Here is a 24,529-nt window from a genome sequence, read left to right as displayed (position 1 = left end):
ACTGTTTGTACACATATCCAACAGGTTAATTAGAACCAAAACGCTTTTTTCGTAAACAATTGGGCTTTGTGCGGTTTGGAAAAAAGAAACTGCTGTTTTTGTTTTACTTATGTTGGTGTAGTTGGAGGATGTATGTATTATCCCAAATTTTTGAATCACTTTCATCTTTTCCAGTCAAGTTATTTTGGTGTGTGCACGATTAATACCCGATATTTAATAATATAGTTATTTGTTAATAAGATCAATGTCATTCCTTCTAACTTTTTTGACATTATCACCCATATTCTTTTCCTTTTTACTTTTGTATTTAACAATGTAACTGCATGCAAACAGATAACAAGGCTAAACAACCAAAGACTGCAGAACAAATGAGGTTTGAAGGACTTATGACTTATTTTGCTAACCGCACGTCACCAAATGTTGACTTTTTGAAGGCCCCGGACCCTCCTGTTCCTGCTGGTATGTTTTTTATTTATTTTTATTTATGATACAAGCCATAGTATAAACTACAAGGGGTAGGTGGATGTCTCACATACACTACCAAGTTGTCATATGGCTTTGAACTTGAGACAACTAGTCTGCAAATTAAGGCTCTTTTCCACTAGGCAAAACCTTGTTGGCCTATTGATTTTAGAGACGAAAAGAAAAGAAAAATAGTTAGCCCTCCCACCTCCCTCCTCCATCCTCTATCCTCCATCCTAATCCTAATCCTATTGGTATGCTTTTGATTATATACAATATATAAAAAGATCCATACTGTATTCACATATATTTCATCATATATTTTTTCTCTCTTCTTGTGGCATAATATCTATATATTTGGTGTATGACATAATATCTAGGTATTCGTTATAATTCTATGTCATATGCTCACAATACTTATTTTTGGGATTTATTATCTTCATTAACAAAAAAACAAAAAAAAAACAAAAAAGTAAGTAATTATTTTTATTGCTTTTGTTGTATTTAACAATGGATCTACAAATTGCACACAGGTGAATGTATGTATTGTTTAAAGGTGGATGATCACATTACGCAACTGTGCCCCTACAAGTATGATGTCCCAAAGAATGCAATTCTTGGCAAGGGTTGTTCGGTTCAGTGTACTATCTGCGGAAGTAGGTTTAGAGACTCATGTTGTGCCAAATGCGGCCAAACCAGTGGACGTGCAATCCTCATGGATTGTAGAATTTGTGGGAAGCCATATGACCACTGGCCTGATATGTGCCCGCAACGCGATTTGAATTCTTCTTTTACGTGCGACCCTTATACTGGTTCTTTTTCTTTCAAGGCTTGTCCTCCAAAAGTGTAGAGAATAGAGAATTAATTGAACTCTAGAGTTTCAGCAAAAGAGAAAGGAGTGCTTTTTTATGTCGTTTGCCAAAAATGGGGCATGTTTTTGTTTAGCCATGCATCCTATCATTTAGATGCCTACATCTTGTATTGTTTTTATCGCAAATGAATTGCAATATGCAATGAATTTTCAAGCTTAGGTCCTTTTCAGATGGGCTAAAAAAATCTAATGAATTTTCGGTTTCAGGTTAAATCCAGTTGTTTATTTGACTCGCAAACTATCGCTAAACAAAACGAGAAGACAAGCGATAGCCTTTCCATGCTTGAACCTCAAGAAATCAATAAATAAAAAATATTACCCTTTTGTTTTGGGGATAGTACACTGGAAAAAAGATGCAAAACCAAAAAAAGATCTAAAGGAACAAAAACAGTGGGGAGACAAAAAACAGAGATAACTTTTGATATCAAATCTTGTACCAAAACCCTCCAAGACGTGTCTTCCATACGGCACTAACAATAAAAGGGAAGGAAAAAAAAAAAAGAACAAGGGCTAATCGGTGGTGCTCGATAAGGACGGCGGCGGGGGAATGGACCTTTCCCCGCAAGAGAGGGTCGGCTATGACACCGATAAGTCGCTTTGGAATTCAATTTTGAAGTCAATGGGTATGTATGTTTTTCTGGTTTATGTGGTAGAATTTCGTTTTGTATAATATCCTAGTTCTATTTGATTTGAAAATACTTTAAGAGGAAGATCGTTGCTCCATTTGGTTAATTGAGTGTATTTCTCAACAAAAATTTTGTCTCTTTTATTTTTGGGAAGTAATTGAAGTTGGTCGAAAGAAACTGTTGTTTTTGACGTTATTTGTTAATAGGATCAATGTCATTCTTCCAACTTCTTTAACGTTGTCACCCATTCTTTTCCTTTTTACTTTTGTATTTAACAACGTAATTGCATGCAAACAGAAGATGACAAGGCTAAACCACCAAAGACTGCAGAACAAAGGAGGTTTGAAGAACTTATCACTTATTTTGTTAATCACACGTCACCAAATGTTGACTTTTTGAAGGCCCCGGACCCTCCTATTCCTGCGGGTATGTTTTTTTATTTATTTTTATTTATGATACAAGCCATAGTATAAACTATAAGGGTGAGGTGGGTGTTTCACACACACTATCGAGTTGTCATGTGGCTTTGAACTTGAGACAACTAGTTTGCAAATTAAGGCTTTTTTCCACTAGGCAAAACCTTGTTGGCCTATTGATTTTAGAGACGTAAAGAAAAAAAACAAAAATAGATAGCCCTCCCACCTCCCTCCTCCCTCCTCCATCCTAATCTTATTGGTATGCTTTTAATTATACATAATATAAAAAAAGATCCATACTGTATTTACATATATTTTTTCTCTCTTCTTATAATATAATATCCATGTATTAACTGTATGACATAATATCTACGTATACGTTATAATTCTATGTCATGTGCTCACAATACTTATTTTTGGGATTTATCTTCTTCATTAACCAAAAAAAAAGAAGCAAAAAGTATTTATTTTTATTGCTTTTGTTGTATTTAACAATGGGTTTACAAATTGCACACAGGTGAATGTAGGTACTGTTTAAATGTGGATGATCACATTACACACGGTGCCCTTACAAGTATGATGTCCCAAAGAATGCAATTCTTGGTAAGGGTTGTTCGGTTCAGTGTATTGTCTGCGGATGTAGGTTTAGAGACTCATGTTGTGCCAAATGCGGTCATACCCGTGGACGTGCAATCCTCATGAATTGTAGAATCTGTGGGAAGCCATATGACCACTGGCCTGATATGTGCCCGCAACGCATTTGAATTCTTCTTTTACCTACGACCCTTATACTGGTTATTTTTTTTTTAAGGCTTGTCCTCCAAAAGAGTAGAGAATAGAGAATGAATTGTACTCTAGAGTTAAAGCAAAAGAGAAAGGAGTGCTTTGTTATGTTGTTTGTCAAAAATGGGGCATGTTTTTGTTTAGCCATGCATCCTATCATTTAGATGCCTACAACTTGTATTGTTTTTTATCGCAAATGAATTGCAATTTGCAGCAGATGCATTGTCATTGTCTATTTTTTGTGGCAATGGCCCCAGTTGCAATTGGGTCCCAGTTAAAAGTCATATACTAAAATCAAAGTACCTATCTAAAACTTCCAACTTTCAGAACAAGTTGTCATATGAGTTTGAAACTTGTGCCACTCAGCAGTTTATACATTCCGTTTTGACATCTAAAGAAGTCAGAGCCTAAAACTTGTTGATGATGTTAATTGTAGCTAATCCAGAATCAGGAGATATATAATCCTATATCGATCAGACCACAACATTAATTAGGTTTGGCTTCGGATCATCATCACCTTAGTTTCAGTTACATTATAATCTTTGCCCGTTAAGGCTAGGATGGATTATTCGCTTCATCAGCCACTCTGTCATTTCTGGCTTTACAACTGCTTCAGCCATTGTGATTGAATCCGTGGGCATTGTCATTATACCTTTTGGCTTTGTGCAGGTTCTTTTTCTTGGTCAGCTGTGAATCATGAAAGTTGAGCTAAAACTGGCTTTATCTGGTTCTGGACTTGTTAATGGGCTGCGCCGGGGCCCTCCTCCAATTTATGACGCCACTGTTTGAATATATACCGCAGCTTTAATGGGCGCCGCCCATTCTCTCCTATTTATGATGCCACTGTTCGTTAGCCATTAAACTCACATAGGATCTGACCGACCCATTTTACAATAGAATAATAGATATAGAGGCCAAAGGCCCAAAGTACAAGTGGAGCTGTCCGATGTGTCAGCAGGTCTCCCATCGTGGGCCCACAAATCCAACATATCGCGATCCTTTATTCCCAATTATACGAAACAGCCTACCAACTTTGACTTGCATACTTTAACTCAGACGTCGGACTAAGTCTGTGTACCGCAGGATTAGAAAAATCACATTCTCATCACCATCCGACGGTCTCAAAGCCAGGGGGTAGGTGCTCATCTCCCGCACCAGATAGTCCATATCTTGAATCCGATAGGACCCGCAGTTTGACATGGGCCCCACCGAATTCAACCAAACACGAAACGAGAATCTGTGGCCCAGATTAGACAATCTATTTTACGATCCCGCTCTGTCCAGCTCAGACACTGTCCATTTCTATCTCACCCTCACCATCACCCCATCCTGCCTCTACACGTGGCGTCAGATTGCGATCGATTTCCGTTACCGTAACCCATCCCCATATACTTTCCCTTGGCGCTCGACTCTCCGACTATACAGACCACAACAGAGTCGTACTAAGAAAATCTATACTTCCCCAAAAAGCCCTCCGAGTCTCTTCAAATTTTCACTCCCTACCCTCAGTGCTCCTGTGCTCATCCGGTGCTACTTCTCTGCCCTAGTGCCTTTTCTCTCACTCTCCCAGCAACCAGGAAATGGTGGAGCCGGTGACGCCCGACTACGACGAGGAGCGCTCGCTCCTGCAAGGGTCGAGCAATGTTGACAGGTCGTGGCGGTTGAACTTCGACGGTTTCCAGGTATCCTCTGAGCACAAAGAGAAAAGGCCTCCCCGTGGCCTCCATGACTGCCTTGGGGTTCTAGGTAATTTCGCATCTTTACTTTCATTGTGAAAGTAATGTTATATATTTTTGGGTGGTGTTTGTTTTTTCTTTTGTATGGTCTCAAATAGCAATATTCTGTTGCGTGCTTTGGTCTCCCAGAATTTTTCTTGTTTCGGTAGCTCACTTTTTATACATAAATGAATTAAACAAGTCGGATTAATTTTCGTGGTTAGATTTTAATTTGTCTTTTTTCTACATATGCATATATTCGTGATTCCAAAGTGTGTGGAGGATACAATTTGCTATATAAAAAATGTAATCGAAAAGCTTAAAGTGGAGGTGAATTACAAACATTTGTGGGAGAGTGCTGGAGTTGAGCGGTTTATAGTTTTTGGGGTTTTTAATGTGCTCTGTGTTATGCAAAGTTTCTTTAGTTTTCTTAATGGAAGGGACCTTGTAGGATTGTTAGGGTCCTTACTTGTGCTGCCCCCGAATTGAATGATCTTCGGGACTGACTGTCAGAGTGTTAGTTCACTTGCAACATCTGATAAATAAAGCATTTTCTGGTTGTGGTTGGAGTATGAGTATTTGCTGACTTAGTTTATAGTTTCATCATCTGTGCGAAGGGTGAACGAGGGTTTCATATTTTCATCATCTATGTGAAAGGGGGAAATGGGGAAAGGGAATATGTGCAGACGACTATTATTCTTTATGCAATAAATATATATATATGCGATTAGCATATGAGGAGCTTGCACAGGTACCATGTTAATTGTTCTGCTTGATGGCCTCAGGCCCAGAAGATAATGTGGCAGAGTACTACCAACAACAGGTAGAAATGCTTGAGGGCTTTACCGAGATGGATGCCTTAGCAGAGCGTGGTTTTATTCCTGGAATGTCAAAGGTTTTATATTGCCTCATGTTCTCTGTCTCTGTAAATATCAGTACACTCAAATAACTTTTAAACTGATATAACGACATCTGTTGCAGGAAGAGCAGGAAAAGTTGGCAAACAGTGAAACATTTGCCATCAGAATATCAAATATTGCAAACATGGTTCTTTTTGCAGCTAAAGTTTATGCATCTGTCAGAAGTGGTTCATTAGCCATCATTGCATCCACATTAGACTCATTGCTCGATCTTTTGTCTGGCTTCATCCTGTGGTTTACTGCATTCTCCATGCAAACCCCTAACCCATATCAGTACCCTATTGGGAAGAAACGCATGCAGCCATTGGTATGTCTCTGTACTATTGTTGATGGTAATTATAGCCATAGTTTCAAATTGCACCGGATGTTGATGCATGCAACTGCACTCCCCATATGATGTTTTCTATGTTTACACATACAAGTTATGTTGTCTTCAAAGTCACACACTTATGATATCATAGGTTTAATCCCCCATTCATGGTTGCTAGGCTTAGTTGTGCAGCTTGAGTATTCATGTGACTATCCAATCTCAACTGTTAATGGGCTTGGGGTTCACCCATACAGGGGGCCCTTGACTGTTGAGATTGGATAGCATTTTTATTTTATTTTCTCTTTTGGGAATGAAGATGGAAGGTATGTATCCGTATAACTTGTAATGGTCGTACCTTTTTCCTTGTTGGACAACCCTACAAATTGTTCCTTCAAGCTGGATAGTTTTTTATTTCTTGTTAATCTACATTGAACAAAATCTAAGCACTGAGAGGAAAGTTCTAACCATTTCTTTAATCTTGATTCATGCTGCTTCATGTCAAATGATATGTGCAGTTCTTTGTATGCTTGACCGTTGTCTTAGTTGATTCCCTGGATTTTTTCTTGGCTTATCTCAACCGTTTTTCTTTCTTCGTTGAGAATTTACTATGGTTTCTTTTTTTGTCTGTTTTTCTTTTGCTGCAAGCTAGGCTATATTTTAAAGGAGAAATTGGTTCATTTTTCTGGCCGTGTTAGTGCCCATTGGAATTTGTATGTGATGAATTGTTGTGATGTGTTAGGAGTAGATCATACATATGAAGTGTGTGTATTTATAATGATTACATATATAACTCAAACAAGCCAATGAGCGAGTCGTGAGCAAAACCACCATAAGCTTGTCTGGGTAGTTTGTCAAACGTAGGGCTCAACACACCCTCTTTCCTAGCCTTACACCAAGCAGGCTCGTGAGGTAGTTGACTTGTTTTGCTATAGACTGGTTTGTTTGCATCCTTATTTGCCATTGCTTTAAAGACATGGGACAGGGTCAAGAAGTAGATAGCTTCTTTTACATATTGCAGTCATGATATATTTCATTTGAGTTATTATATTGCATATGTTTTCTCATCCTTTTTTGAGGTATTGTTGAAATGTCTTTGTCATACTCAAATCTGAAGCTTGAAAATAATATGCAGGGAATCCTTGTTTTTGCCTCTGTCATGGCAACCCTGGGACTGCAGATCATCCTAGAGTCAATGCGCACACTAGTTTCTGATGTAAGTTATTATGAGCTGATATTCAAGCATATAAAGAAATTTATTTACTTGGAGGGTTGAACACTGGGTTTCTTGATAGTCTGGCTAAGAAAAAAGAACTGGATGTTCTTGTTACAAACTTACAATAAACTGCCACTTCCATCTTTTGTTAAAACTAACACTCTTACGTTGCTTTTTCAAACTTATATGTTTTACTAGGAGGATGAGTTCAGCTTGACCAAAGATCAAGAGCATTGGGTCATGGGCATTATGCTCTCAGTGACTTTGGTTAAATTGCTTCTGATGCTTTATTGTCGCACTTTCAAGAACGAAATTGTTAAAGCCTATGCCCAGGATCACTTCTTTGATGTTATAACTAACATCATTGGTCTCGTTGCCGTGCTCCTTGCTAATTACTTTGATGATTGGATGGATCCAGTTGGAGCTATCATTGTAAGTGACTTCCTGCTCTCTCCATTCCTCCAATCTTTCTTCCCCCCAAATACTAATGCTGAAATAAGAACTTTACCTGTATAAGGGTGCCAAGTCTTGCGTCTTTATGAAAGGGTTGGTGTGAGACTCTACTCTAAGATAGAATTTCACCTAATGGTGAATCTTATGAAGTACATAGTAATTGAGCAAGATGTTAGATGAAAGGTTTTCATACATGCATTCTCCGTGAACTGAGGTAAGCTGGTTACTTTTACGGTATTATTTTCATACTCTTCCAATGCTTTTAAACAATGGACTTCTAGAGCTTGAACTCCCTTTATTGGGTTCTCTTGATCAAGAGATTGCGAATTTGACTGTATTAGCCACTACTTTTCCTTTTTGGCCACAACCACTACTATTCTTATATGACTATTAACCTGGCCTTCCTGATATTTAAAAATATAATTATATTGATTATAGAATAACAGGGGAATTTTGTTTTTTGGCCAGAAATCTGTGTGGTGATTATCTTCCAATTTATGTGTTAAATGTCAATCGATGCTTTGTCAATTATTTGGGCTCATCCAATGCTGATAGGTGTTGAGGGCTACCTTCATATTATCCTTGGACTTTCTGGAAGCTATACTTATATGTAACCTTGGATTTCTGGAAGCTATACTTATATGTAACCTTGGATTTCTGCAGCTGGCCTTGTACACCATTCGCACCTGGTCCTTGACGGTTTTGGAAAATGTGAATTCCCTAGTTGGAAAATCAGCTGCTCCAGAATATCTACAAAAGCTGACATACCTTTGTTGGAACCATCACAAGGCGGTACGGCATATAGATACTGTGCGGGCTTACACCTTTGGCTCTCACTACTTTGTTGAGGTTGACATTGTCCTGCCAGCAGACATGCCCTTACAAGAGGCTCATGACATAGGAGAAACGCTGCAGGAGAAGCTCGAGCTCTTGCCCGAAATCGAGCGTGCCTTTGTTCATCTAGATTATGAGTTCAGTCACAAGCCCGAGCACGCACAGTCACATTCATAAAGTGAGGATTTTTATTTATATATTACTGTTCCACGTGATTGCTAGACATGATTCGGAACGGGAGGCAAAATGAAACTGAAAAATGTGTAGATATTTGGTTAGGCGTCAAGAACAAGATGGATTCTTCTACTAACACTGGGAAACAAACATATGTGTATGGCATGGTCCCAATCTCATGCATACTAAAATGAGACGCAGCAATTTCAACTTGATAGGTCCAGCCCAGGTGCTAAATTAGATTGCTTGAGCTTAGGTGTGGGCTTTAGATCTTCTCAATAAAAAAAAACAAAGAAATATCATATGGTTTGGAAACTGTTTTCCAATTAAATAACACGGTAATTTCAAAACTTTCACTCTCACATTTTCTTTCCCTCTCTCCAGTCTGCATATACATTTTAACTGCCATACCTGCCAAAAAAATATCAGCAATTGTAAGAATTAAAGGGAGCAAAAGACAACCCACAAGTTGACATTACTCTCTCTGCCCTTATGTGGTGGACCAAAATCCTATCAATGTCCCTAGTACTTTGGCTTTTGCCCCCAAATTGGTGGAGGAGAGTGCATGAAAACATAATGAACTAGGCCCAATTGAAGTTGGAAAAATTAGGAATATGGGAAGAGAAGAATGGGTATGGAATTAACTACTTCCCGTAATCAATTTAATTTTTTAATTTTTAAATGTTAAATTGGGAATTTTAATGTGATATTATAAGAAATTAAATATGCGATTAATTAAGAGATTTTCTATTTAAACCCCACACTTCTCTTAGTTCACCTCATGTTCTAAGTTCACCCCATCTTTTAATTTAAATTTTCACAATTTCTAAGAAAACCCCACTATCTTCCCAAACTACCCTTAAATACACCCTAAATTGAAAAAAAATAAGAAATAAAAGAGATTTTCTATTTAAACCCCACAATTTTCTTTGTTCCCAGCAAAAAAAAACACAAACAAATGGAACCCCAAACCCGAAATTTAATACTTTTGGGTATTGTTGAGTTGACAATCAACAAACTTTTCCATCAACTCCCACACATATTTAAAGAGGTAGGCTCGTCAATATTCTATATCTTTAAAAGAGAAGAGTAATCTGGCAATAGGATGTAGATGAGTTTGTATTTTTCTAAAACTTAATATGAAGAGTGGTGGGGTGTGTGGGGTGTCTGTATAGATGTAATAGGATTAATTATTAAGTTGGATGACCTTTTTTGTCTTTTTACACAATAATAAAATTTACAACTTAATTATTTAAGTATTGGGGTGAACAAAGAGAAGTGCGGGTTTAAATAGAAAATCTCTTAATTAATTGAGTACTAATAATAGTATTGAATTTTATAAGCTCCCCACCGCCCCCCAGTGGGCAGCCCCGGTCCAATATCTTAAAAAAGTGAAAATACGAGCCTGATACATGCACGTGGTGAGTTGTCCCAGCAAAACCCGCTTCCGTGTGCCTATCTAACACCTTCATCCTCAATCATGCCGGCTTGAACTTGTCCGTACTCTAGTCCACATTCATTCAATTCAAACCCCCAAAAGCCCCCAAAACTAGAAACAATCCCGTTACACTGATTTGTTATCTTGAATCAATAAAGCTATAACACTCGTGAAACGTTATTAAATTGGATATAACAAAATAGTGTCATGCCGGTTGCAACCAAGTTTTTCTTACCCATAACTTGTTTTGTTTGTGTATTTCTATATTTTCGTTGGTAAATTTGTACATCTATTTTTGGTTCAACCTTCACTATTTTTGTCGTTTTCCTTCATATGGTCCTCCTCTGTTCTCAATTCTCACAACCGTAGCTACTTGGAAATTTCCACTCCCACGGCAAAAACCAGTCCTTCCTTTGCTAGTTGGTATTTTGGTAAATTTGCATATTCTAATGCCAATACAGAGAAACCAGTAAAATTGGAAGAATAATACAGCTTTAGAATCTGATCTCCTCAACTAATTTCTAATCAAATTGACATTTCTTCCCCTTTGCCGATCATATTTTCCCTCTTTTTTTAAATTCTTTTTTAAAGCGGCGATTAATTGAAAACCGCGGATATAAAAGGCCGTTATTGGAAACTATATAATCTCACTCATTTTCCTTAATTAAATTACCATTTACCAAACGAAGTGGACCAGTAAGCCATCAGCAATCTCTCTCGGCCACCCAGCGCCGCGCACACTCAAATCAAAAGCCACGATATAAAATAAAACTCTCTCATGCGCCGGTGGTGCGCATGGAGATAACCTACGCATCTCCCAGCTCCACGGACTTCGCGGACGGATCCTCCATGCCGACATCGACCCGACCCGTCCGAATCATCCCCCTCCAGCACCCCAGTACGACGTCTTCTTCGTCCAGCGCTTCGTCGTCGACGTGGGCCGCGCTGTCGAGATGGAAATCCAAGGTCCAGAGCATGACCTGGGTCGAGTGGCTGGAGGTCTTCTTGCCTTGCACCCGCTGGATTCGGACCTATAAATGGCGCGAGTATTTGCAGGTCGATCTTATGTCTGGCATCACCGTCGGCGTCATGCTCGTTCCTCAGGTAGAAATTGCCTTTTCTTTTCTTTTTCCGTTTTTAGCTCTGGTCGTCGTCCTCTGTTTGGTCGCCGAGAAAATGAAGGAAACGGAAAGAAAATTCTGAGCTTTAACTATTCAACTCAATTCCGCAAATTCGTTTTCCACGTTGAGTTGAGTGTTTTTTACTTATTTTAATTACAAGTTTCGGTTCTTTTCTTTCTTGTTTTTTATTTCTTAAACTGAAATGGAATTGCCATGCCCTTACGTTGATAATTTATAGCCTTTTCGTTGCCAGAACCATTGCTTTTCTCAGCAACCAAACAGAAAAGACTTTTCTTCGTTTTTCTTTTTTTGGTCAGTTTGGTTTCTAATCTTGTGACGTTAATTAATTATGAGGATAAGCAAACCGATTTTAACGCTGGGTTTTTTTTTTTCGAAACACACGCCTCTAATTAAGCTGGAACCAGGTCATTTGAGTGTATTTCTTCTTCAATTGCTATTTGTTCTCGGAAAAAAAAATTAAAATTTTGAAATCTAAAACATTAATTTCCTACAGTTTTCCGACCAAACAGGATCAAATTTCAAGCTTTCTCCCATCACATGCTTCTTTTTCATTTCGTCTGTCCAATCACATGTTTATTTATTTTTGTTTACTTTAAATATTGGATTAAAATTAGTCGTAACTCGAGATGCGTGTAGAAATTTTCCACTTCCAGTTGTACTTATCATCATTTGGCTTGATCGGCGTCGAGGCAAAAGACGTGTGATTGGAGAGACTAGTACTGTTTCTGTGATGGCGTAAAAATAATTAAGTACATTTCCTTAGGTGCTTTTGAAAAATTAGTACTTTGGATTATATGATTAATGATTCGAATTTTTCACTCTATAAATCTTGCGTGATAAACCTTATTTAAAAAAACGATCATTGTAATATATGATTTATTCCATATTTTATAAACTGTTTAAAGCTTGTCGTAATTATACAAAAAATAAAAAATTCATCATAATAAGTTGATATAAATAGAACTTGGTGTTTTTAGTTTTTTCTTTTAATAATTAATTTTCTTTTGTAAACAGTAAATAAATCCTTTACAAATTTAAAAGTGACTACTGTCGCTTGCCATGTATAAAATCAAGATATTTCTAATTCGTGATTGCAATGAGACTGGTTTTAAATTAAATATTTCATGTACATTGTTTACTGTATGTTCTTCTATTGACCGTTTGCTGTGAAATGGCCAGTCAATGTCTTATGCAAAATTGGCTGGACTTGAACCAATATACGGACTCTGTAAGTTCTGACACAGTATTATCAAGTCATTAAATTTTCTGATAATTTGTTTATCCATCATTTTATCTGCATGTTTGTAATTCTTGTTGTTTGATGTTGCAAGGCAGATTCTGGTTTTGTACCTTTGTTTGTGTATGCCATATTTGGCTCTTCTCGTCAGCTAGCCGTTGGTCCAGTGGCATTGGTTTCTCTCCTGGTCTCTAATGTCTTAAGTGGCATAGTTGATTCATCTGATGAATTATACACAGAAATGGCTATCTTACTGGCATTTATGGTTGGGGTCATGGAATGCCTTTTGGGGCTCTTGAGGTAAGTACTTCTGCTTTTATCCTCTACAGGAGCATGTTCATGGATACAGCATGTAAATGCACTTTCCTCAGCAATTATATACGTTCTGTTTTGACATTTAAAGAAGCCAGAGCCTAAAACTTCTTGATAATGTTGTTGGTAATTGTAGCTAACCCAGAATCGGGAGCTATATAATCCTATATCGATCACACCACAACATTAGTTCTTGTTTGTACTAGTCATAAAATTAGGTTTATCTTTGGATAATCACCTTGATGGTTTTTTTAGTTTCAGTTACATTATAGTCTTTGCCCGTTCAGGCTAGGATGGATTATTCGCTTCATCAGCCACTCTGTCATTTCTGGCTTTACAACTGCTTCAGCCATTGTGATTGCCTTATCTCAGGCAAAATACTTTTTGGGATATAATGTAGCACGAAGTAGCAAGATTGTGCCATTGATCAAGAGCATTATATCTGGAGCTGATGGGGTATGCTTTGCTTGCATGCCCAAGTGGTATACCTTTCGTATATTATCTTCCTATTTGGGTTTGAGCTTGCATTTTCTTATCCAACATTGCAATTCTCATGTTAATGTATCGCTTTTATGACTAGCCGTGGTGGTTATCAATATTCTTTGTTCTAATAATGATCTTTAATCTGATAAATAATATGGAATTTTATTTCTACACTTCAACGGAATATTAAATTTCTTAGTTTTCAACTTGTGATTCTAATTGTCAAATATATGTGGCCGTGATCAACAATCAGAATCATAGTGCAACTACTGGATGTTGTGCATTATATTTCATCTGTCATTTTATGTAGTCATACCAATTAGCCTATGTAGTGGTTCATGACAGATTCTCTCTCTCTCTCTCTCTCTCTCTCTCTCTGTGGAAATTGCAAATAGGTGACAACTTCTGTTTTTTCTTTGAGGGATGTCCACATGCCATAATATACAAGGGTAGTTGATTTAGTATATTTAAGAATGGAAGTCTATCACTTGCAGTTAGTTTTACAACGGTTTACAGTCAGTTTCCACAAGATACAACCTGTGAACAACTTAACGGAAGACGTGTGGAGATTAAGTCTAAAGATCAGAGTGAACTCAGATCCTTTCAAACCTTATTTCCAACCTTCAAAGTCATAGATGGTTGACCTTGAAGATGGAGCTCTGTTAATATTTTATTTGTGTATGCATGAAGTGAGACTGACAAGAGTCAATCATCAGATGTTCAGTCTCTAAGACATCATTTTGGGCAACTCAACCATGTGGGTAGGTTTTGAAAATGGAGTATCAGTACATCAAAGTAAAACCAATAAGCGGAAACTGGAAGAAAAGCTCTTGGTCCCCTATAGTTAATTTGTACACTACACTCGATGGTTATTTTGCACCATCACTTCACCAAATATCAATCTGCACCAGAACCTTGAAACCTGAATACCTGGAATCACATCAATCTTGATGGCTATCAACACAATAACATATGTGCTGATACCTAGACCATGGTTTTAACATTCATTATGCCCCAAAAAATGACTGATAATTTCATACGTAACTTAACCTTACTGTTGACTGTGTCTTGCTTTGTGTTTTACTTATCAATTCCCTTTCTTAACTGCGGCAGGTTTTTTCTTTTGTAGTTCTCATGGCCTCCTTTTGTGATGGGATCTGTCATTCTTGCAGTACTTTTGATCATGAAACACTTGGTATGAGCTTTTTTATTGCACTTTTTGGAATATATTTCTTTAGCATAATTTTGCCTTTAATTATAATTATATACATTCAGGGAAAAACAAGGAAGTGCTTGCGTTTCCTGAGAGCAGCAGGTCCCATCACAGCTGTCCTTTCAGGCACAATTTTTGTAAAAATATTTAATCCATCTTCCATATCTTTGGTGAGTGTGATGTATATTAGATTCACTTTAATTGGCGGTTATTCAATCTAACAATGTAGTGATTACAGAATACTTTTCAGATGTTCTGTTTATGCTTGCTTTAGTAATAGATTATATATGGAATGTTCTGTTTTTGTCTACATTCTGTAAACCATAAGTCTGCTGTTGTGCACCTGTCTAAAATCTTAGCCTGTGAACACTCATGAACCTGTCATCCAGGATATTTGAGAAGAAAAAAAGAAGAAGAATTTCCTAGTTAGTTATTCATTCTCTATTAGATTCACTACCTATCGTTCTCTAATAGTTAAAATAACCAATGTAGAGTTTTGCAAGCTTTGTTATGCCATCTGTTTGAAAATTGGGATGGTAAAGAGAGCATGGTGAGCTTGCCGATTTGGAATGCAGGCCTGTTACATAGAATGATAGAGTTTCCTAAATAGTCACAATCTAATCTGGTGCCTGTTTTAAAATTGAATAACTATCAATGTAGGAGACAGAAAACATCCTATTTAGTTATGTTGCTATTTTTCCTGTTGTATGATTCCTTCTGTTTTCATGTAATGTCTCTTTTCTCATAGAAGAATTCGACATAACTTTAAGTTAGTAGTAGGTTACTAAAGGATCCTGACTGTTGTTTAGGTAGGAGATATACCTCAGGGCCTACCAAGCTTTTCTATTCCTAGAGCTTTTGGATATGCTACGTCTTTGATCCCCACTGCACTTCTCATTACTGGTGTAGCTATTTTGGTAAGATGAGCTCCATAGAACCTTTTACTTGTAGCTTTGCTTTCTTTGTTTAAATGATCATAACTATCAGTCCTGTGATAATTCATTTTTATCTCTAGGAATCTGTGGGCATTGCAAAAGCATTAGCAGCAAAGAATGGGTATGAGCTGGACTCAAATCAAGAGGTATGTTTTTGGAAAAATTGGTAGAGCATATGCTCATAACCATAGCTCTTGGTTATCAATAAAAACAAAAATACAAGTTTAAGTAAGAACTTTGTGATTAAAGCTTAACTGTTTGCTGCATGCTTGGCCGTTTGTCTTTGTATTGCTATTGCTTCTTGATACATGATTCTTGGTGAATTTGATTAAGTCATTTGGTAGCAAGCAAGGAAACTGTACCCTATAATCTAATGAATCTTTTTTTTGTTTTAACCAGTTGTTCGGTCTTGGTGTGGCCAATATTTTTGGTTCATTTTTTTCGGCATATCCCACAACAGGTGAGATGCCTATGAGGTTCTAAGAGCTGCAGGCAGGATTTTCATTTATATATATTATTTTTTATATATTTTATACTTTTTGGAGTCGTGCAGGTTCTTTTTCTAGGTCAGCTGTGAATCATGAAAGTGGAGCTAAAACTGGCTTATCTGGACTTGTTATGGGAGTCTTGATGGGCTGCGCTCTCCTATTTATGACGCCACTGTTTGAATATATACCGCAGGTTTAGTTCCATCTTATTGCATTTGCCTTTTCATTTAGGAATATAATCTTGTGAAGCTCATGATTGATGGCTTTTGCTGTCCCTCGTCATTAGAATATGTCGTTTGTTATCCCTCTTGCTCATTACATTCTATTAGAAATTTATTCATGGGACCGTTCACTAGTTGCAAAAATTTGAAAACATAAGGTGGCATCTTTGCTATTATGTCAAATGATGTGTTTACTTGTTTTATCACTGTTATCATTCCCATTTGATGTATAATTTTTGATGTCCTAACTATGGGATTTGTTCTTTATGTAATTCAGTGTGCTCTCGCTGCCATTGTGATCTCTGCTGTAATAGGCCTGGTGGGTATTCTAAAATTCTGAAGAGTTGTGCTTACATTTTGAGCTTTCGTTGTTGTCATGTAATTTTACTATTTAATAACCACATGAGTTGGCATTTCAGTAGATATCGCATTTCGTAGAAAATATTATTTGATTTAGTTGTATTATGGGATCTGATGCCCTTAGAGGATCATCTTTATTGGCTTTTATGCATACATAACATTGAACTGCAGGTAAAGTTTTATGAATAATATTTTAAAATCTATTATGTAATCCAATTCAGGTGGATTATGATGAGGCTATATTTTTATGGGGTGTGGATAAGAAAGATTTTCTTCTTTGGACCATTACAAGCACTACAACATTGTTCCTTGGCATCGAGATTGGCGTCCTTGTCGGGGTGAGTACTTGAAGCAGTTTTATCAGTATCTAGTGGGGAAATAGTTCATTTATACAATGGAAATGAATCAATGTTAGTTTTGGGAGACTTGTTCTAACTCTTTATACCCAAAAGAATCAGCATTTTTTTTACGAGAAAGACTGATTAGGGCATAATAACTATCAACCGTTGTGCTAGACAAAACCTTTCCATGATAATCATCCAATGTTTCTCAGTACCTGAATCTTAGATAGACAGTTAAGATGGTGAATTATGTATCCATTCAAAATAAGATTTCAGGGTTAGTTTGCATTAGCTTGATATATATAGCTTTAATTGGTTTCTTATTGGCTCAAGCTTTTGGACAATCAATTACCGTACAAGTTGCATAAATATCATTAAACTTCTCACGAAATCTCTCTCTCTCTCTCTCTCTCTCTCTCTCTCTATTTTCTAATGTGCTTGTGTGATTGCAGGTTGGTGTTTCACTTGCATTTGTCATTCATGAATCAGCAAATCCGCATATTGGTAAGTGCAGTTCAATTGATCATAAAAGTCTGCGCACATAAGTAGATGCACCATGTTCATAGCTTCCTGTATTACCACACATTAGGTATTTCACTTGTTTCATGTTTCAACTATCTATGATTCCAGTTAGAAGGTCCAGCATGCTATCATCTTCTTTTCTATTGTTGTCATCATCATCATCATCATCTTCATCTCTATTTACCTTTCTGGTTGTTATTTGTATTTCATGGACTTTTTAATCAACGACAGTACGTGTAATGATAATTTCTGAAAGCCTTGGCCAATCCTTTTGCATTGACAAGATAACATATTTCCCCCATGTATTTTTTGCTTTTTTAGGATTGGAAGCATAAAGATACATTTATTTTGGGGGTATGCTAATACCAGAATTTGATTATTCAATAAATTTTTGTATGTTGCAGCTGTCTTGGGGCGTCTTCCAGGCACAACTGTGTATAGAAATACTCAACAGTATCCAGAAGCATATACATATAATGGAATTGTGATTGTTCGGATTGATGCACCTATTTATTTTGCAAACATTAGTTACATAAAGGACAGGTACAAGTTCATGCTCTATCACTTTGATATATTATAAATCTAATCAATCTGGTTATCTCATTGTACCACAGTTTATTTACTTAGCAAGTCTCTACAACTGAGTCAGTTGCCGATTTCCCCAGTTAAGAAAGCATATTCAAGTCAATTTAATTTTGTCCTTCAGGCTACGGGAATATGAAGTTGAGGTTGATAGGTCTATGAGTCGTGGACCAGAAGTTGAAAGAATTTATTTTGTTATCATAGAGATGGCGCGTAAGTCTTGCTAATCCCATGCCTTTTTATTTTTTCTTTCAAGTTTTGTCTTCCTCTTCAGTTATTAAGAAGCATTTAATGACTAGATGTGCATTGAAACAGCATGCCTGCTGAGCTTGCTCATAAGGCTGATCTAAAATAAGATTCTGCTGATTTTCTGAATTGTATCTCTATCATCATTGCAGCTGTAACGTATATAGACTCCAGCGCCGTTCAAGCCTTAAAAGACTTGCATCAGGAGTACAAGTTGCGGGATATCCAGATAGCGATTTCCAATCCGAATCGAGAAGTTCTGATGACCTTATCAAGCGCAGGTGTAGTTGACCTGATTGGTAAGGAGTGGTACTTTGTGAGAGTGCATGATGCTGTTCAAGTTTGCCTTCAGCATGTGCAAAGCTTAAAGGAGACACCTAAGGCAGCAGACCCATCGTCTGAAGAGAGACTGACTTCCTTCCAGAGATTGATTAAGCAACGAACAGAGGATTCATCTGTGGCCGAACTGGAGTCTGGCTCCAAGGATATTGACCCTCAGTTGGAACCACTACTGTCACGAAAATCTTCATGATTTTCTTGACATGTAATATATGATGCCTAAATTTTTGCAAGGCAGCTTTATATTTGAACATATTCATCCCATTTTTTTTAGCTCTTCAGGGTTGATTATTTCCATTTAATTAGGCTTCTTTACTGTAAAATGTATTGCATGAGCTTTCTCATTGGAAAAAAGAAAAGACAAAAATTGTAAGTAATGCACTTTGAATAAATGTAAAAAATCAACTTTCACACAACGATTTAATGAGTATGTAAGTCGTCGTTCTTCAATCGACGTTCCTTCCCCCTCTACGTGCTCTTCCGATCTGTGTTTCTTACCACTAGAAGGCTAGAAACAACTTGGTTTCAGTGGTTCTATATATCAACTTTCCAGGACTAATTTTCTATTTCTCATTCTAGTCTACATGTTGGTAACTTGATCTTAAATGTTTATTTTCCAGTGTGAAATGCGCCCAAATTGCAAGGTGCTTGAGAAATCTGCACAGCGGAGGCAGCAGGAGGCAGAAGTTGTAAAAGATAAAACTAGTCTTGGAAGCGGTGGAGGGGAAGGCTAACTTTCCAAGACGATTTGTCCCACATCGAAATTCAACAGAGAGTTGGTACAAGTAGAGCGCTATAAATAGAAGATGGCGCGCAACGTTAAAACTTGCCTTAAACTAATGAGTAAGGAAAACAAAGCGAGCGGTGAGAGCCGCTCGCCGCGCAACGCATAATGTGCGCATGAATTTATGGAGGGGTTATAGGCTGGCCGAGTGTTGACGCTGTTACTTTGCAGAACTCGCTCGTGCGGGCCTCCCTATTACCCTCACAAATCTTAGTTCTAAGCTTTTTTTAACCTCAACTTAATATAATTTGAAATAAAATGAATTAACTATTCTAATCTACACCTGCCTGTTTGGTATGTAGAAGTCAAGATATCCAGCGGCACTTATTATTAGTGGCTGAAATAGGTCCCAGAAAAATAAGAAAGTCCTCCAAATTTATGCCACTCATTTTTCTTTTTCTTAATACAAGCGAAATTAAATCTAGGATCTCGGTTGCAAGCAAAATTAAATTTAGGATCTCAATTGCAGGGATTTTCAGTCAGTCTACTATCCCTCTTTCTTTCGTTTTTTTTTTCTTTTTCATTTCTGATTTGGATGGAAAGTTCCATTTTACAGCCGAGACAAAATATTGATGAGAAAGGGCGAATGACAAGGTAGGAACCTGCTTCAACTCCAACTTTGTGTTCTTCATGCACAAACAAGCTGTCTCGTCTTAGCGAATCAAGGTAGAGAATATAATCATAAAATACAAAATCTTCTAGAGCATCAAATCCCACATACGCAACAATTTTCTGATTAGAATGGTTTAGTCCCATTGAAGTTCTGGTTCATTTATAAACCATATAATATGAACTCAGTGATGTGTCTTAACACTCTCAAAACTTCAATCCCCCAAATGTCTTACAAAAAGCCAAAGCTCTCAACTTCAAATCCAGACCTTTCTGAGTAATGGATGGATGGTAGCTAAGCCTACTTACTTAAATCCACGTGGATGGAAGGATGCAACAAAATAAAAGGCATGTGGCATTATTAGAATTCAAATCAGGATCACACAACTGGAAACCCACATAATTTTGTTTGTTTCTCTGTGTAGTCTCTATATATTAGTTCATTATTTAACAAGAAGAGGAAAGGCGATTTATTTGAGAATTGATAGAAAAAGTGAATCTCGTGCAAACTCTGGTTCAATACTGTTGACGCCAGCTAGCCTCCATCAACCATTCTTCTCATCATACCCTTTGGGGAGGGACCATTTTCTCTAATTATGTGACCTTCTTGTCAGCTTAACTAGTTCATTCAAATCATTATTAAGTTTAATCAAGCATGACACGAAACATTAGTTCTTTGTTTTCGTATTTTTTTATATAAGCGATAATCTAAATTTCTCTAAATTAATCTCATTTATGAAAAAGAAAACTCGAACTTGAGTGAAGGGGGCAAATTAATTATCTGGAGATTATGGTATCTAGAGAAAATTCTTGGGTGTCCATAGAATTACCCTCCTAAGCCTGACCAACATAGCTAGCCTATGACGATATATTTTGTCCCATCTACAGGAGGACTTCAGCTCAAATGAGCAAGATACTTTCTGGCCCCATTTTTTTATATAGAAATTTTAGGATTGCATTCATAATTTAGCCAAAAAAATTACCAGTCATAAAAGGCCAATACAGACTAGTCATAAAGGACCATTACAATAACAAAGCGGTCTAACATCAAAATTAAGACAATTTGATACGCCTCCACTAACGATCAAGCAGGATTGAAGAAATTCTGGCATAGGCATCCCAACTAAGATTGCAAACTCAGAATAATCAAAAAGAGATAAAACTTGAAAAAACCAAGTCATAACAATACAAATAAAATTTTCACAAAGGAGATATGAAAAGTTCTCACAAATGAGAGATGAAAAGTTCTCACAAGAGGTGAAAAACTCTTATAAAATGAGAGGTAAAAACTACACAGAGAACTCAAAGAGTCTCTGTGACTTATTATGAACATAAAGAAACTGCAAAAAGAATGGTGATGGAGATCCGCCGAAAAACAAGTGGAGATCCAAAGCCAAGATGCAGCCGCCCATCCCCAACAAAAAAGTAAAAACGGCTTTAGGATGATTTTTTTTAAAAGACAAAATGCATGAGAAAGGTACACAAAGTGGGACAACGCGTGTAACATCAATTACTTTTTGGCTGAATTATTGGTCCTTGTTGCATATATGATATAAGTACCCAAAAAAAGACTGGTGATGCATGTGAATGCTGATGTATGGCTTGAGCCATCTGCTCCGTATGTTCGAAATCATATTTGAACCAAAAAAAGATTGTAGCTGGACAAAATGTACACCGTCAATTGATACCAAAATTCATCATTCTAAAATGTTTGGTGATCCCTACAACTAGGGCTCTTCTTTGAAATTCAAGCAAGAGAACGCAGTGGCATATGGCAGTTATTATTTGCTTTCATTTGAGCCAACTATGAATCTTATTTAGTGGCTATCAATCAATGGGTAGTAAAAAGTTCATGTCAATAGGGGAATAATTTGAACGTTTCTATTTATACTTTACACTACGCTTTGTAACTAATGTTATATTTGTGAAGTGGTCCCAAATGAGTAAGGAATTTGTAGCTCAAGTTATTAAGAGCATTGATCTCTGCATTTGAGATCTTAGGTTCGATTCCCCCGCTCCCCAATATTACTTGTATAAAAAATAAAAATAAATGGTCCCAAACGAGAATAACACGCGTGTTAGGATGCGTACAAGAATTTCTTAGTTCTAGTGGGCCCTCCCACTCATTACTGTGGAGAAGGAACTATACCTTATTTTGATAACACGGGTAAGATTGAAATACTATTATATGATCATTTGTAAATCTCTTATCACATGTGTCATAACATTATTAGTCACTCGCACATGCTATGTAGGTGGTTCAAACCTCCACGCCATTCTCCCGGTAGCGCCTTATCCACTGTGGTAAAGGTGCATTTATATTTCTTTGTGCTAAATGGATGGTATTTTTGGCTTCTTAAAATCTTGCCGAAATTAAGGAGTTGGATTAATTAATTAATTACTATTTCTTATCCTTATTAATTACTTAAGTTTCTAATATTATTTTCTTTCTTTTCTATTTAATTCCTTTAATTTTATTTATTTATTCACTATAATTTATTTATTTTAATATAAAGAAAATTGTGATCGTACCGTTTTATCCCTATTTAATAAAATAGCTTTTGTTGTAGTATTTTTATTAGTCAAGTGCAAAGGCCTTTGAATGTTTCACTTTTAAGCCCTTCTGCTTATATATTATATATTTTTTAAGTTACAGTGTTTATCAGTTCGCAGTATACCCAACTTAAATTACTCAAACTCACTATGCAATACATTTGCTTCAATTGTTTTTGTCAAATTAGTAGATAATTGACTAAATAAACATTTTCTAAAGTTTCATTAAAAGTTTTCATATTTTTATCACAATTTCTGTTGTTTTGATACAATTTTTACCGATATCGATACTTTTCCGATATTTTTATCGATATTTCCATATTTTTAAACCACCAATATTTAAGACCTTGATCTCAACCATCATCTATCGCCCCATGTGGACTCATCTCTCCCACCTGCCCTATTTTAACACGGAAATTAAAGTCAAATAGAGCTTTTAGTTATTAGCTCCTGATATTATATGATGTGACACTGTTAATTAATTCATACGTACACGAAAGTTTTTTTTTTTTTGCATATCTGTTAATGTCTATATATTAACTCTCTCTCACTCCCCAATCCCTGCAGTCTTCTTCTGTTTCTAAAATTACACATCTACAGAGAGATAATGGCAGATTCTTCTGCAACATACATACACTTGGTAACTGAGATACCATAAAACTTGAGTCTCTTATTATTGTTTGGTTTACATAATTTATGTTTTTGTTATTGTTTTTGTTTTTAATGATGTTTATGCTTAATAATCAATATGTGTGATTTTGGTGACCAACCCGAAATAGGTACACCACCTGATAGAAACGTGCCTGATCTTCCACATGACTAAAGAGGAGTGCATGGAAGCCCTATCTAAACATGCAAACATCAAACCTGTCATTACCTCCACTGGTTAGTTCTTTCTCTTCAACTCTCTCTTTTTAAAGCCCTTTGCTGTTCGAGCGCAGGCGATCGCTCGTGCGCGCGCGGCGCGCGCACATATATATATATATATATATATATATATATATACATGCAAGCAAAGAATACAAGCAATGTTTGACGTTCATATCAAACTATATGATAATATTAATGTTACTTAGAATTTAGGACAGTAGCTTAGTCATGATCTGGAGTGATTTCGGTGCAGTATGGAATGAGTTAGCCAAAGAGAACAAGGAATTCTTCGAGGGTTATGCACAATCAATAAACAAACAAGATGCAATGTCTGAGGAAGAGACAAGCCAACTGACCCGAAGCATGATACGGGAATCCTCCAAGCATTCTGATGATAATTAACGTTCCATCGGAAGTGATTGGTTATTTTACATATTATCAGACTGCGAATCAAGAACTAGTTAATTCATATTCATAATCTAATACTATACATAATGTATAATGTATGGTTAAGAGAAGAATTAAAGAAGTGGTATAGGGACAAATTACTGAATCATTGTTCCTGCCAACCAGTTTCCATCCATTTTTTCATGTCTTTTTTCTTTCTATATTATCATGAAAAAAGAGAAAAAAGCAAACAAGAATACTGAATATATAAATTCCAACGTAGGATGATCCTAGGATCCCCATGTTATTTGCTTGATTTAATATAAATTCCAATTCATAATTAACATTAATAATACATATTAATTATATAATCTATAAATATATACACACACATGAGCATGACACATCACTGTTGCAAGACAAAGCAAGGCACACACAATGAAAATTTATACAACACTTGCCGACACCTCAAGTTTCACGGTGTGGCCCTCCCCTGCATCACAGTGCATATCATAACTACTAACAAGAATAACAGTAGTGTAGTCCCTACTCATTAAATCTCTACCGAATTTGCATGTCACGGTGATAGCACCAGCTACGAGATAAAGTTCCAGATATATATAGCAGATTATAATATATAGTCATGTAGATGGGTGCCCAATATTCTATTTGTAAATTAGATGGATTAAA

At 36.6% G+C, this 24,529-nt stretch overlaps 3 protein-coding genes and 1 non-coding gene across 4 annotated transcripts; all 4 read left to right on the top strand.

Annotated features, from left to right (window-relative positions):
• The first annotated feature begins 4,487 nt into the window (after positions 1–4,487).
• Positions 4,488–8,992, top strand: MTP11 (Cation efflux family protein). The gene is made up of 6 exons (XM_021958117.2): positions 4,488–4,904; positions 5,659–5,768; positions 5,855–6,100; positions 7,236–7,316; positions 7,515–7,748; positions 8,433–8,992. Exons 1-6 carry the CDS (start codon positions 4,739–4,741, stop codon positions 8,778–8,780), a joined length of 1,185 nt encoding a protein of 394 aa, XP_021813809.1. The 5' UTR covers positions 4,488–4,738; the 3' UTR covers positions 8,781–8,992.
• Positions 8,993–10,762: 1,770 nt separating this feature from the next.
• LOC110756652 (putative sulfate transporter 4.2) lies at positions 10,763–19,628 on the top strand. Its single transcript, XM_021958096.2, has 16 exons — positions 10,763–11,319; positions 12,537–12,585; positions 12,693–12,894; positions 13,194–13,362; positions 14,519–14,584; positions 14,665–14,772; positions 15,412–15,519; positions 15,618–15,683; positions 15,937–15,997; positions 16,091–16,218; positions 16,524–16,565; positions 16,828–16,944; positions 17,400–17,451; positions 17,874–18,012; positions 18,176–18,264; positions 18,450–19,628. The coding sequence occupies exons 1-16, from the start codon at positions 11,011–11,013 to the stop codon at positions 18,827–18,829; spliced, it is 2,085 nt and encodes a 694-aa protein (XP_021813788.1). The 5' UTR covers positions 10,763–11,010; the 3' UTR covers positions 18,830–19,628.
• LOC148297004 (U12 minor spliceosomal RNA) lies at positions 19,463–19,615 on the top strand. Its single transcript, XR_015834149.1, has one exon. It is a non-coding gene; the product is annotated as a U12 minor spliceosomal RNA (small nuclear RNA).
• Positions 19,629–23,065: 3,437 nt separating the features above from the next.
• LOC110756528 (uncharacterized) lies at positions 23,066–24,035 on the top strand. Its single transcript, XM_021957964.2, has 3 exons — positions 23,066–23,222; positions 23,362–23,467; positions 23,706–24,035. The coding sequence occupies exons 1-3, from the start codon at positions 23,190–23,192 to the stop codon at positions 23,852–23,854; spliced, it is 288 nt and encodes a 95-aa protein (XP_021813656.1). The 5' UTR covers positions 23,066–23,189; the 3' UTR covers positions 23,855–24,035.
• The last annotated feature ends 494 nt before the right edge of the window (positions 24,036–24,529 follow it).

Source organism: Prunus avium, chromosome 2, assembly GCF_965620075.1.
Source record: "Prunus avium chromosome 2, drPruAviu1.hap1.1, whole genome shotgun sequence".
Lineage (NCBI taxonomy): Eukaryota > Viridiplantae > Streptophyta > Magnoliopsida > Rosales > Rosaceae > Prunus > Prunus avium.
Note: the sequence above shows the minus strand (reverse complement) of the source record. Positions and strands in the feature narration are given on the sequence as shown.

Coding starts and splice junctions, on each gene's coding strand:
- LOC110756528 (XM_021957964.2), top strand. CDS start 23,190: ATGGCAGATTCTTCTGCAACATACATACACTTG. Junction 23,223..23,361: donor CTGCAACATACATACACTTG/GTAACTGAGATA, acceptor AACCCGAAATAG/GTACACCACCTGATAGAAAC. Junction 23,468..23,705: donor ACCTGTCATTACCTCCACTG/GTTAGTTCTTTC, acceptor ATTTCGGTGCAG/TATGGAATGAGTTAGCCAAA.
- MTP11 (XM_021958117.2), top strand. CDS start 4,739: ATGGTGGAGCCGGTGACGCCCGACTACGACGAGGAGCGCTCGCTCCTG. Junction 4,905..5,658: donor TGACTGCCTTGGGGTTCTAG/GTAATTTCGCAT, acceptor TGATGGCCTCAG/GCCCAGAAGATAATGTGGCA. Junction 5,769..5,854: donor TTATTCCTGGAATGTCAAAG/GTTTTATATTGC, acceptor CATCTGTTGCAG/GAAGAGCAGGAAAAGTTGGC.
- LOC110756652 (XM_021958096.2), top strand. CDS start 11,011: ATGGAGATAACCTACGCATCTCCCAGCTCCACGGACTTCGCGGACGGA. Junction 17,452..17,873: donor ATCAGCAAATCCGCATATTG/GTAAGTGCAGTT, acceptor TGTATGTTGCAG/CTGTCTTGGGGCGTCTTCCA. Junction 18,013..18,175: donor ATTAGTTACATAAAGGACAG/GTACAAGTTCAT, acceptor TTTGTCCTTCAG/GCTACGGGAATATGAAGTTG.